The sequence below is a fragment of the Oncorhynchus gorbuscha genome, linkage group LG09 (assembly GCF_021184085.1).
Source record: "Oncorhynchus gorbuscha isolate QuinsamMale2020 ecotype Even-year linkage group LG09, OgorEven_v1.0, whole genome shotgun sequence".
Taxonomy (NCBI): domain Eukaryota; kingdom Metazoa; phylum Chordata; class Actinopteri; order Salmoniformes; family Salmonidae; genus Oncorhynchus; species Oncorhynchus gorbuscha.
The window spans coordinates 31727955-31741491 of NC_060181.1; the positions used below are offsets into that span (position 1 = coordinate 31727955).

Below are 13537 nucleotides of genomic sequence, written 5' to 3' on the forward strand. Positions count from 1 at the left end.
CAGTCAGTAACAGTGAACAAGATTCTTGTTACACTGTGTTTTGTTTGAGGAGGGATTGGATAAGCATGCTTATTAGCATAAAAGCTATGCTAGCTGCATGAAAGATAATTCCTGCTTGTACCAGAGGGTGTATCAGTCACAGAGCCTTCCCTCTCCACTTTGTCTCACTAACTACCACCAGGGGACTAGTGTGTTGTAATGAGCTAATTAACATTCCCACACTCTGTGTGTGTTGCCTCAGGGTGACACAGGACCCAAGGGAACTCCAGGAATACCAGGAAATGTGAGTAAAGTCAAGGGATGTTGAATGGAGCAAAAGAGCATATTAAGACACTGTAATAAACCTCATTGAAGGACAGGACGTATTGGAGTAAATTCGAACTGTGAAAATTGACATGTCTGTTATCCGAATAATATTTGTGTCATGCATATATATATATATATATATTTTTAGTGATCCATGTACAACTAAGCAAACAAAAAACGTATTGGAAAAGTGCATTGCAATCTGAGGATGCTTGTTGGATAACTTGTCTCTCTCTCTCTGTTGTGTTTTTCTCTCAGGTAGCCAATGTTATCCCTGAGCCTGGTGAGCCTGTAAGTACTGTAGAAACCAACAAGATCTCACTGTCTTACTTATATAATAATAATAATATATGCCATTTAGCAGACGCTTTTATCCAAAGCGACTTACAGTCATGTGTGCATACATTCTACGTATGGGTGGTCCCGGGGATCAAACCCACTACCCTGGCGTTACAAGCGCCATGCTCTACCAACTGAGCTACACAGGACCACTCAACTTACTCAGTATTCAACTTTTGTCCAGGGACGGTTAAACCAGAAAATAAAACATTTAAACCAGTGTCTAGCACTGGGATTGGATCCGCGATCGTTAGGGGCTGGAGCGCGCGATTTAAGGCCGATAGCCTACTATATGTAATAGGCTCTCACGTAGCCCCCAGTGGACTGTATTGAAGGCATTTCCTGACATCCTGGAAAAACGTTGAATACTGAAGTCGATCTGGTGTGACCTGGCTGGTAGAAACGGCTCTGTGTGAGAAATGTTCTTCAGGTCTAATGCTTGTATAGGCATTTTTTATGTGGTATTTAGTTGATACAAAATAACAGTGTGTGGCCAGTCCTGGAAACTGTACATAACATGTATTACTATACAGCTAGATTTCCCAACTTGGACATGCGTTCATCCTTTTTCTTTCTCCATAGGGAAATCCTGGAGCGAGAGGAGAAAAGGGAGAGCAGGGGAATCCAGGAGAGATTGTGAGTTATTCCGAATAAAATGAGCCTTTTACCAAAGGAGTAACATAAGGCTGCATTTTGGGACGTCAGCAATGCTCCAAACTCTCCACTAGATGGTAGAAGAGATGTGAATCGATTCAAGTGCCCCCTTTTATTTGGTAGAGTCAAATGGACATCAACCATGCTGCACTTACAGTGCTCTCTCTATGTGTACTAAAATAGTGACAGCACTCCACCACTAGGGTGGGCACTGTGTGCTTGGTTTTTAAAGGAATCATCTGGCATTGCGAAAGAGCAAAATACGGTATAATTTGTTTGATGTTGAACATAATTCTGGGGATGTTACTAACCCGTTTGTTGTCTGAAGGGTCAACGAGGACTGCCTGGTGAACCAGGCTTTAAAGGACTGGCTGGACCACAGGTAAGAAGTTTAATCAATCAGTCAGTCAGTCAATCAAATGTTATTTAGAATTGGACACTCACCTATTCACAACCCATGTAGTAACAATAACATAAGATGGGCACGATAAAATCCATTACATTTTTTGCCTAATTCTGTTTTGTTAGAAAAACAACCAAAATGGATGTTCTAAGTCCACTACAATGCTTAAACCACACCAGGAGACAATTTGTTAGGTCTAGGAAACATTGTAGCCTAGTTACCCTTTAATTTCAAGTGGGTACCTAGCAAGAGGCTCTTGTTTAGCGGTGGTTTTGCACAAGTGATGGTAGACTTTTCAAAACAAATAACCTGAATTGATGAAATAATCATGATATCTTTCTGCCAGGTAAGCATAGGATACTTTGTAATTAACATTTCATTGAGAAGACGGTTTTCCTTAGCCTCCTCGGTAACGGCTAGAGCGTCTTCACAAAGTTGCAGGAAATACGAATCACTGACGCATTCTATTCATGTCTTATGATAAACTCGGACAAATTAAATACTTTTCAATACATTTAGTTCATTCCCTGCTAAGCTCAATAATAAAAAATATATTGTTAATTCTGTTTTAATGTCTGGATTCTGTGATTCCGTCGATGTTCTCTGCACCGTATATTGTATAGGGCTCTACATAAGGTGTCATCCATTGGAAAATAGAAAATCAAACTTCGACATAATTTGACATACTATAGTGAATGATTTCAGCGTCCTTCATATCTTAAATGGCTGGCAAGTTTGTTTGTTATCCCCTTCAATTCAGGGCCCTAAAGGAGACATCGGCCCTAAAGGAGAGACTGGGAGACAAGGAGACCCTGTAAGTTTTGGGTCCTTAAGACTGTGTATTTGATAATACTCCTACATATAGACAGTTGTGAATGAAGCCTTGTTTCTCTTCCAGGGTCCTCCAGGATTGCAGGGTACGCAGGGCACCCGTGGATTGCCTGGCAATGCGGTAGGTTCATTTTGTGGAGATGACAATCCAAAAACATTTTAAACATATGGAATTTGTTTGTTGGTGTCTGAGGACATCCCCAATGCTTTAAACTAACCTTTAACCTAACGTGTGCCTTGAACTGCTCTCTCTGTCTATGACACAGGGCATCCCTGGAACCCTTGGACCACCTGGAATAGCTGGACAGAGAGGAGAGAGGGTCAGTAATCTTATCACTGCTATATGCATCAAAACAAATGTGATCTCAAATGTGTTGTAACAGGGACATCATATTGTAACTCACGTGTTCTAGGAACATCATATTGTAACTCACGTGTTCTAGGGACATCATATTGTAACTCACGTGTTCTAGGGACATCATATTGTAACTCATGTGTTCTAGGGACATCATATTGTAACTCATGTGTTCTAGGGACATCATATTGTAACTCATGTGTTCTAGGGACATCATATTGTAACTCATGTGTTCTAGGGACATCATATTGTAACTCATGTGTTCTATGGACATCATATTGTAACTCACGTGTTCTATGGACATCATATTGTAACTCACGTGTTCTAGGGACATCATATTGTAACTCACGTGTTCTAGGGACATCATATTGTAACTCACGTGTTCTAGGGACATCATATTGTAACTCATGTGTTCTAGGGACATCATATTGTAACTCATGTGTTCTAGGGACATCATATTGTAACTCACGTGTACTAGGGACATCATATTGTAACTCACGTGTTCTATGGACATCATATTGTAACTCATGTGTTCTAGGGACATCATATTGTAACTCATGTGTTCTAGGGACATCATATTGTAACTCACGTGTTCTAGGGACATCATATTGTAACTCACGTGTTCTAGGGACATCATATTGTAACTCACGTGTTCTAGGGACATCATATTGTAACTCACGTGTTCTAGGGACATCATATTGTAACTCACGTGTTCTATGGACATCATATTGTAACTCGTGTGTTCTAGGGACATCATATTGTAACTCATGTGTTCTAGGGACATCATATTGTAACTCACGTGTTCTAGGGACATTATATTGTAACTCACGTGTTCTAGGGACATCATATTGTAACTCACGTGTTCTAGCAACATCATATTGTAACTCATGTGTTCTAGAGACATCATATTGTAACTCGTAACTCAAGTGTTCTAGGGACATCATATTATAACTCATGTGTTCTAGGGACATCATATTGTGACTCATGTGTTCTAGGAATATCATATTGTAACTCATGTGTTCTAGGAACAACATATTGTAACTCGTCACTCCAGTGTTCTAGCAACATCATATTGTAACTCGTAACTCATGTGTTCTAGGAATATCATATTGTAACTCATATCTCATGTGTTCTAGGGACATCATTTTGTAACTTGTAACTCATGTGTTCTAGGGACATCATATTGTAACTTGTAACTCATGTGTTCTAGAGACATCATATTATAACTCATGTGTTCTAGGGACATCATATTGTGACTCATGTGTTCTAGGGACATCATATTGTAACTCATGTGTTCTAGGAATATCATATTGTAACTCATGTGTTCTAGGAATATCATATTGTAACTCACGTGTTCTAGGGACATCATATTGTAACTCATGTGTTCTAGGGACATCATATTGTAACTCATGTGTTCTAGGAATATCATATTGTAACTCATGTGTTCTAGGAATATCATATTGTAACTCACGTGTTCTAGGGACATCATATTGTAACTCATGTGTTCTAGGAATATCATATTGTAACTCATGTGTTCTAGGAATATCATATTGTAACTCACGTGTTCTAGGGACATCATATTGTAACTCACGTGTTCTAGGGACATCATATTGTAACTCGTGTGTTCTAGGGACATCATATTGTAACTCATGTGTTCTAGGGACATCATATTGTAACTCACGTGTTCTAGGGACATTATATTGTAACTCACGTGTTCTAGGGACATCATATTGTAACTCACGTGTTCTAGCAACATCATATTGTAACTCATGTGTTCTAGAGACATCATATTGTAACTCGTAACTCAAGTGTTCTAGGGACATCATATTATAACTCATGTGTTCTAGGGACATCATATTGTGACTCATGTGTTCTAGGAATATCATATTGTAACTCATGTGTTCTAGGAACAACATATTGTAACTCGTCACTCCAGTGTTCTAGCAACATCATATTGTAACTCGTAACTCATGTGTTCTAGGAATATCATATTGTAACTCATATCTCATGTGTTCTAGGGACATCATTTTGTAACTTGTAACTCATGTGTTCTAGGGACATCATATTGTAACTTGTAACTCATGTGTTCTAGAGACATCATATTATAACTCATGTGTTCTAGGGACATCATATTGTGACTCATGTGTTCTAGGGACATCATATTGTAACTCATGTGTTCTAGGAATATCATATTGTAACTCATGTGTTCTAGGAATATCATATTGTAACTCACGTGTTCTAGGGACATCATATTGTAACTCATGTGTTCTAGGAATATCATATTGTAACTCATGTGTTCTAGGAATATCATATTGTAACTCACGTGTTCTAGGGACATCATATTGTAACTCATGTGTTCTAGGAATATCATATTGTAACTCATGTGTTCTAGGAATATCATATTGTAACTCACGTGTTCTAGGGACATCATATTGTAACTCATGTGTTCTAGGAATATCATATTGTAACTCATGTGTTAAATGTAAATGTTCTAGGAACAACATATTGTATCTCGTCACTCCAGTGTTCTAGTAACATCATATTTTATCTCATGTGTTCTAGGGACATCATATTGTAACTCATGTGTTCTATGGACATCATATTGTAACTCACGTGTTCTAGGGACACCATATTTTATCTCATGTGTTCTAGGAATATCATATTGTATCTCATGTGTTCTAGGAATATCATATTGTAACTCATGTGTTCTAGGAATATCATATTGTAACTCATGTGTTCTATGGACATCATATTGTAACTCATGTGTTCTAGTAACATCATATTGTAACTCATGTGTTCTAGTGACATCATATTGTAACTCATGTGTTCTAGTGACATCATATTGTAACTCACGTGTTCTAGGGACATCCTATTGTAACTCACATGTTCTAGCAACATCATATTGTAACTCATGTGTTCTATGGACATCATATTGTATCTCATGTGTTCTAGGAATATCATATTGTATCTCATGTGTTCTAGGAATATCATATTGTATCTCATGTGTTCTAGGAATATCATATTGTAACTCATGTGTTCTAGAAACAACATATTGTAACTTGTAACTCAAGTGTTCTAGTAACATCATATTCTAACTCATGTGTTCTAGGGACATCATATTGTAACTCATGTGTTCTAGTAACTTGCGCTGTATGAATGACTATGCTATGTGTTCCAGGGAGATTTGGGGAAGGAGGGTCGTGCTGGCCCCCCAGGTCCCCCTGGAGATGCAGGCATACAAGGACCCCCTGGCCTACCAGGGAAGGGCAAAGACGGACAGAACGTAAGACATAGAAACATCACTCTTCATAAGACGTTCAAACCTCGTTGTTACGGCTAGTAGTTTCTCCTGTCCGTGACACCACTATAACCAAGGTCAAGAGTTTAGCCTGGTCTGGTGCCGTAGTGAGGGAAATCTCCTGACTGCAGAGTGAACACACATCTATCTTGACTCTAAGAAATATGAACCAGAGTTTGTTGACACTTATGCAATCAGGCAATTAAAACCTCAGGCTCTGGAGTTTCAAATGAAAATCCCTTCACATCCTGTACGGGTATTGGCTGCACATGTGCATAAATCAACATGCATTTAAATACAACCATATTAAAATATGACTGGTTATGTTAGTACCGTACAACCCACATTATACAGTTATGCCAGTGATTTGACCTGGAACCTGTTTACTCATTTTCTAAACCACAGGCCATATGGTGATAGTGCTGAGAAAGCAAACAAAGAGCACATACCCAGTTTGTGCTTTTATCACATGAAACTAATGAAGGAACCCAGCAGGACGGTGTACAGGTGCTGGGTGTGTGTGGTTTATAACAGTTCCATTTAACTACTGTCAGCTGCTGGCCCATAACACATAACCCTAGCCTCAAAAGTATTGTACAGGGAATATAGGGGCACATAACAGTCATGCCTACAGCAGTACGTTACACTAGTTGACTATTCTCCACTGTTAAAGTGGTTACTGTTACCGTAGCCCAGGGAGGTGGAGGACCACATGTCCTGCTATAAGACATTAAATGCTTAGTGTTTGATTTGACCCGCCGGCGGGCTCATAATAGTGGTATGTGTGATATTATATTACAGGGTGACCCTGGGCAGCGGGGAATTGAAGGACCTCCCGGACAGAAGGTAACTCATTTTTAAGTTGGGTTGGGGGAGGAGGGGGAGGGAGAAACACAGTGCTTTGAAGCCAGATTCTATCTGGTGACAAAGCAAAAAATTTGTATTCTCTAGCATAGGAAGAAAATGATTAATTTTGGTTGCCCTAAAGCAATTTTCTTTGACACAATGATTTAACAACAACTTTTTGAGGAGCAGGAGAGAGAATTCTGTTGTTGTTAAATCATCCGCCCTGGTCACCTTTATGATTGCCACACTGAATACTGAAACTTCTAATTGGATTCTCTGTTAGAAATAAACACACGTTGATGTATCTTGCCTGAGCAGCGAAGACCTGCAGAGATCAACAACCACTCTGCTCAGCACAGCAGAACTCTCTGAGCCAAGCGTTACGATATTACAGTAATGTCATTAGAAAGTATTGGCTATTGCATTAACAGGACACAGTGTACCCTAGATGGAAGGTGAACAAGGTTCTGTTTGTGTCTTACTGGATGGTAACCAAGGTTCTGTCTGTTCCAGGGCCAACCCGGATCCCAGGGACTTCAGGGGGGTCCAGGGGACAGGGGTCCACCAGGAGAAGGCAAAGTCGGACCCCCGGTAGAGACACACACACACACACACACACACACACACACACACACACACACACACACTCACACAGGCACATTATTTTGAACATGTCTGAGAACATATGTATCTTTTACAGGGACCTTCAGGGCCCAATGGTGCAGTTGGATCACCGGTAAAAACAATTTTTGACATTTTGTCATAATTATGCTCAGCCTTAGTGTGACAAAGTGAAAACGTAAACTGAGTAATGTTCAAATAAAAGTTCAACTGACTGCTGTTTGTTTCCTGGTTCAGGGCATGAGAGGTCTGCCAGGCGTCGCAGGTACACAGGGACCTGCAGGACACAATGGTTTACCAGGACGACCAGGAGAGAAGGGATCCCCAGGAGAGCCAGTGAGTTGACCAGTACAGTAAATGGGGTCGGAAACGTCCCAACAACACAGCAAACTGAGACCAAATATTGCACCTTCACTATACTGTACCTTCTTTGTCACGGCACTGACGTGATGGCTCACCAATGGGGATGTATTCAAATGCATGATGTGATTATCAGTGTGAAGTGTATCAGTCCAATCCACCTTTGCATAATAATGGACGCAATCTCTTTCAGGGGGCAGCAGCAGACTTGTCAGATTTGAATCTGAAGGTAAGGAAGAGAGCCCCATTACCATAGTACTGTTGCCTCTATCATCTGAAAACATCCTGACACGGACATATTCTTTCATCGCTAAGTGTTTCTCCTTGTCCTTCAGGATGTGTGTTCAGACTGCCCGGCCGGACCCCCGGGACAGCCTGGTCTCCCAGGGACACCAGGAGACAAGGGACCCGCCGGACCTCCAGGGAAGAACGGACAGGACGGGTACCAAGTAAGGACAAAGTCATAGCACCATGCTATTCCATCTGTTGTCTGATAAAGGTATCCCTTTACTGGGAGATGCACATCCTGAATCATTCTGATCCTTTCCATGCCGCTTCTTCATGCTTGAAACACTGCAAAGGGGACTTTGTACAACTTCATAGAAGTAGTATGCCTCAGACAGCAGCCCAGGAGAATAGCGAGGAGTCTCCTGTATCCATCACACTGTGTTTGACTGGAGTGGCGGGAAGCTAACAGCCTGGCTCTCAGCATCATTAGGCTTCCTGTCCTCCGGGGGGGGGGTGCAGTGAATGATCAGGAATATCAGGAATAGCTGCAGATGTTTTTTTTAGAGAGCCAGAGATGGGGGGGGGGGGGCGAAAGACAAAACAGACCAGAAAGAGAGATGTAGTGAGAGAGCCTTTAGTTGCCCAGAGACTGATGGTGTCTCTGTCATTATCATTACAGGGCCAAGCAGGCCCGACCGGACCCGCTGGACCCCCAGGAGCCAACGGAGAGAAGGCAAGTCCTCCTCAACCACACCCGCTTATCAACCACACACATTCATCTTCCATAGAATATGCATTATCGAGTTGAAGACCTGAAAACATCCCGTGGTTTGTGTGTGTGTTATGTCACCTGCTGTACAACACAGTGGCCAGAGGTGATATGTATCATTTGTTCTTCGTTCCACAGGGTGTGAAAGGTGATAGAGGACCCCAAGGAGGACCTGGAGACAAAGGTGAAACGGGTCACACCGGACCCCCTGGCCACCCCGGTGCTGCTGGCATCACGGGGAATCCTGTGAGTACCTGTACCTGCCTGGTTGTGCTAACAGAACCTACCATTAACCCATCTGTCAGCCTGCTCTTTTTACTATTTAGTATCGCCAGTAGAATGAATGTTCTTACTGACTCCTCCCTCTTCGTCTCTCTGTAGGGTAACGACGGTCAACCCGGCCCCATTGGTCCCCCAGGAGCCCCTGGAGAAAAAGTCAGGATGTTGCCCATATGTTTTATTTCCAGACATCATATTAGATTACATGTCATCAGTTTTCTACCGGCCTCGTCCCACTGGCTGGCCATATAGGTCACCTGGGATGAGTGTTGTGGCAGAGGACATTAATCGTCATAGTGCTGTTGTTGATTTATCATGGTTGAAACTGTGGAACTGTCTTGTGTTTGTTTTGTCTCTGCAGGGAAAGGAGGGGATGAAGGGAATCCAGGGGCCACCAGGTCTACCAGGCTTAATGGTGAGAAACAATGTTGATCAAGTTTTGTGAAGGACTCGAAAGGACCTGCTAAAAACTTCAAATAGTTTTGGTGTGATAGTAACAACTCCACTATAAACTCGCTTTCAATCTGTCCATGAAAACACACGTGTCATTTATGGAGTGGAATGTGAATAAACAGTTTGAAACCCAAGGCTGACAACAAAAAGACTAAAGGCTGAATAACCTTGTTTCACAGGGTCAAATGGGTAAAATTGGCAAAGATGGCCGACCAGGAGAACAAGGAGAACCTGTGAGTACACATGATATGGCCTGACTATATTCCCAGGATATTCTGTATGTTCTGTATATTCTGTTTTTTATACATGGCACACTACGGGTCCCCTTCATATTGACCTGCACATCATTCCCTTGGCGTGTAATCTAACTCTGTTGTCATTTCAGGGTAAACAAGGAGAGACAGGACCACCAGGACAACCAGGTCTCAGGGGAATGCCTGTAAGTAACTAGGTCCTGTGTGGCTCAGTTGGTAGAGCATAGCACATGCAACACCAAGGTTGTGGGTTTGATTCCCATGGGGGACCAGTATGAACAAAATCACTCTGAATTAGAGCGTCTGCTAAAATGTTTTAAACAATGTGAATGTAACTAAGTCTGTGGGAATGATTATTTAAGACTCTGGAAAATGGAGATATCATTTCACTCGTATGGAAACATTGGTGGTGTATTCATGTTGGTCATTCTTTCCACACAGGGCTTCAAGGGTCACAGAGGAGAGCCTGGACAACCAGGTTCAAAGGTCAGCCCATTGACTCCCATGTCACAATTCTCAATACATTAGATCACTAGGAGGCCGTAATGTGGTGAATATGAACGTTAGACATATGTCTTCCCTGGTCTGTCAAGATCAAATCATCTTGCTCTCAAAATTGTGACACATGCCTACTCTCATTAAATCTCTCTCAGCTCGAGGATACAATATCTGCCACAGCATTGGTCAATAGCGTGTCTCAATATAGTGTGACCTATTATTGCGTGACCAATAGCATGCCTCATTACTGAGACATTACTCACATCCCCTCTAGCCTGTTCTCTGACAGAGAACAGGCTAGAGGGGATGTGAGATGGACCGCTCATGATTGCAACTTCCTTATGCCATCGCCAATAACACGTCTCTTAAGACAGAGGCTTTTGTTACATAGACTGCTGTCTACCTCCACGTTAACCTATGGATTTTATAGACCACATTGGATGTATAAAAGTGTTTCGCCTTGACCACAGACTCAAAGAGAGGCCAACTGTGAATGGATTGGTTGCGTTGATTAATATGTTTCTGTCTTCAATCAGGGTGAAGATGGAAAGGAAGGACGTAACGGACCGGAGGGTAAACCTGGCCAAGACGTGAGTGAGAACACTAATATAACAAATCATAACTCTGCAATTATCAACACACAGGGGATGTCTTAATAATATATGCGTTGTGTTTGTTTGTTGAAGGGTAATACTGGACCTCCTGGGCCAGAAGGCTTGGCTGGCCGGAGAGGGGAGAATGTAAGTCACCTTTATGTTATACTGCCTTTATCTGCTGACACCAGATTCATCACGATGACAACCTAGCTAATAGAAAGGGACACTAATGTCTCTCTCTCTCTCCCTCCCACTTTTTCTCTCTCTCTCTCCCCCACTTTCTCTCTCTCTCTCCCTATTTTCTTCTCTCTCTCCAACCCTCCCTCCATCTACCTCTGTCTCTCTCTCGAAGGGTAAACCGGGTGAACCAGGACCTTCAGGAAAGCCAGGAGCCCCTGGTACTCCAGTGAGTGATCATTTATTTATATACAGCAGTAAATGCTCTTAACATTGCAGACATTGTAGTCGTTGCGGTGAAATGCTGTTTGTATTTAGCGAAGACAGCAGCTTCCTCTACCCTGTATCTGGTACTCAACAGCCAGCCCCACCAAGCCATTGTAAATATGAATATTAATCGCTTGCAGATGTTTCATCTCCCACCGCAAGATCATTTATGAGATTTACCTCCAAGCGTAGCAACGTTCACAAGAACTTCAGATAGCTAAACATTATGTTAATTTCACCAAATCCCTTATAACGAGTGGGGCTACATCTGTGTTCCAACTACAGTACGACCACAGTATGACTACGCCATGTGAAAGAGCCCATGTTTTTGTGTATACTATAGGGTCAGGCTGGAGCGAAGGGAGACCCTGGGAACCCAGGATTACCAGGCTTTAGTGGTCCCAAGGGACCGTCGGTAAGTAGGGAGTCCTGCTCCTTTTTAATGTAAACATTATCACTGGTGTTCTAAGCTACTGTTGCCAGCGGTGTAAAGTAACTAAGTAAGAATACTTTAAACTACTCCTTAAGTAGTTTTTTGGGGGTATCTGTACTTTACTATTTTATATTTTTGACAACTTTTACTTTTACTCCACTACATTCTTAAATAAAAGATGTACTTTTGACATTTTCCCTGACACCCAAAAGTTGTCGTTACATTTCAAATGCTCAGGCAGGACAGCAATATGGTTAAATTCATGCATCTATCAATATAACGCATTGTACTGATCTTGCGGACTCACGAAACACAAACAGTGAGTTTGTAAATGGTGTCTGAGTGTTGGAGTGTCCTCCTGGCTATCCACAAATGAATTAAAAATTGTGCCATCTGGTTTCCATATTATAAGGAATTTGATGTATAGCATTTACTTTTACTCAAGTATGAAATTTGCATACTTTTCCCACCCCTACTTAAGTACATTTAAAACCAGATACTTTACTCAAGTAGTAATTTTCTATGAAAGTATCTCTACTTTAACTCTTTACCTCCTAGTCCTACCACTCATGTTGGAACAGTCTGAGTTGATGTTCTGCCATAAGAAGATTGGAAGTTGTGATGCAAGCGTTTCTGATTTGATCAAACGTATTTCTATATAAATGTCTCAGCCTTCGATCTGTCTGTCTATCTAGGGTCCTGCTGGTCCGGTCGGCCCAGAGGGGAAACAGGTAAGAACCATTGGTTAAGGGCTTGTAAGTAAGCATTTCACGGCACATGTGACAAATAACATATGATTTGATTTGATTGATTGGTTTGTTGCTAGATTTTTTTGGAGACATACTTCAATTTTCATCAGCTACTTTTAGTGTCTTTACAATGGATATAATGTGGGACGTGGATTGGGCGAAGTCTCGCTCACAGCACATTATATCAACTCTTTATCTGTTTCACAGGGTATGTCTGGCAGAGCAGGAGAACGTGGAGTCAAAGGAGAGAGGGTGAGTTCATACAGGACACCTGCCCAACCAAAGACATTAAACAACATTGTTGATATTGCCTCTGAGTGAGTTTTGTTGGATGTCTTTGTAGGGCGACTCAGGTGGGAAGGGAGATAAGGGACCTGTTGGAGATCCAGGTATGCCTGGTAACCAGGGGCTCCCAGGTCGTAAGGGCCACACAGGGATGATGGGTATGTCCGGGCCCCCAGGAGAGGTGGGTCTTACTGGGCCTCAGGGAACACCTGGAAACCCCGGACAACCAGGACCACGGGTGAGTAGTGATTTGAATACTTGCACTTTACAGAATACTCTCAGAATACCCTGGCACTTTACAGAATACTCTGATTCAATCTCAGTCACATTGCTATAGAAAATAGTACAGACATCTACAACTCGATGACCTAAACATGCTAATTTCTCCTTCCACAGGGAGAGTCACCATCACTGGAAACAATGAGAAGGCTGATCCAGGAGGAACTAGCGAAAGCGCTAGATGGTGAGACTGGTGTATTGTTAGGAACAATGGGACATTAGTGCAATCTGCAATGTATGCAAAGTTCGTTTGACCT

The 13537-nt window shown here is 41.9% G+C and overlaps 1 protein-coding gene across 3 annotated transcripts in view; it reads left to right on the forward strand.

Annotated features, from left to right (window-relative positions):
- LOC124043398 (collagen alpha-1(XXII) chain-like) overlaps positions 1-13537 on the forward strand; it is a 61076-nt gene that overhangs the window by 43506 nt on the left and 4033 nt on the right. For all 3 annotated transcript variants that reach the window (XM_046361971.1, XM_046361972.1, XM_046361973.1), the window contains 29 exons: positions 242-283; positions 565-597; positions 1228-1281; positions 1628-1681; positions 2463-2516; positions 2601-2654; positions 2800-2853; positions 6067-6171; positions 6988-7032; positions 7546-7623; positions 7733-7768; positions 7891-7989; positions 8207-8242; positions 8349-8462; positions 8921-8974; positions 9149-9256; positions 9392-9445; positions 9651-9704; positions 9922-9975; positions 10128-10181; positions 10438-10482; positions 11031-11084; positions 11181-11234; positions 11443-11496; positions 11878-11949; positions 12663-12698; positions 12924-12968; positions 13060-13239; positions 13398-13464. In XM_046361971.1, coding sequence (XP_046217927.1) covers positions 242-283; positions 565-597; positions 1228-1281; positions 1628-1681; positions 2463-2516; positions 2601-2654; positions 2800-2853; positions 6067-6171; positions 6988-7032; positions 7546-7623; positions 7733-7768; positions 7891-7989; positions 8207-8242; positions 8349-8462; positions 8921-8974; positions 9149-9256; positions 9392-9445; positions 9651-9704; positions 9922-9975; positions 10128-10181; positions 10438-10482; positions 11031-11084; positions 11181-11234; positions 11443-11496; positions 11878-11949; positions 12663-12698; positions 12924-12968; positions 13060-13239; positions 13398-13464 — 1843 coding nt within the window. The remainder of the gene's footprint in view (positions 1-241; positions 284-564; positions 598-1227; positions 1282-1627; positions 1682-2462; positions 2517-2600; positions 2655-2799; positions 2854-6066; positions 6172-6987; positions 7033-7545; positions 7624-7732; positions 7769-7890; positions 7990-8206; positions 8243-8348; positions 8463-8920; positions 8975-9148; positions 9257-9391; positions 9446-9650; positions 9705-9921; positions 9976-10127; positions 10182-10437; positions 10483-11030; positions 11085-11180; positions 11235-11442; positions 11497-11877; positions 11950-12662; positions 12699-12923; positions 12969-13059; positions 13240-13397; positions 13465-13537) is intronic.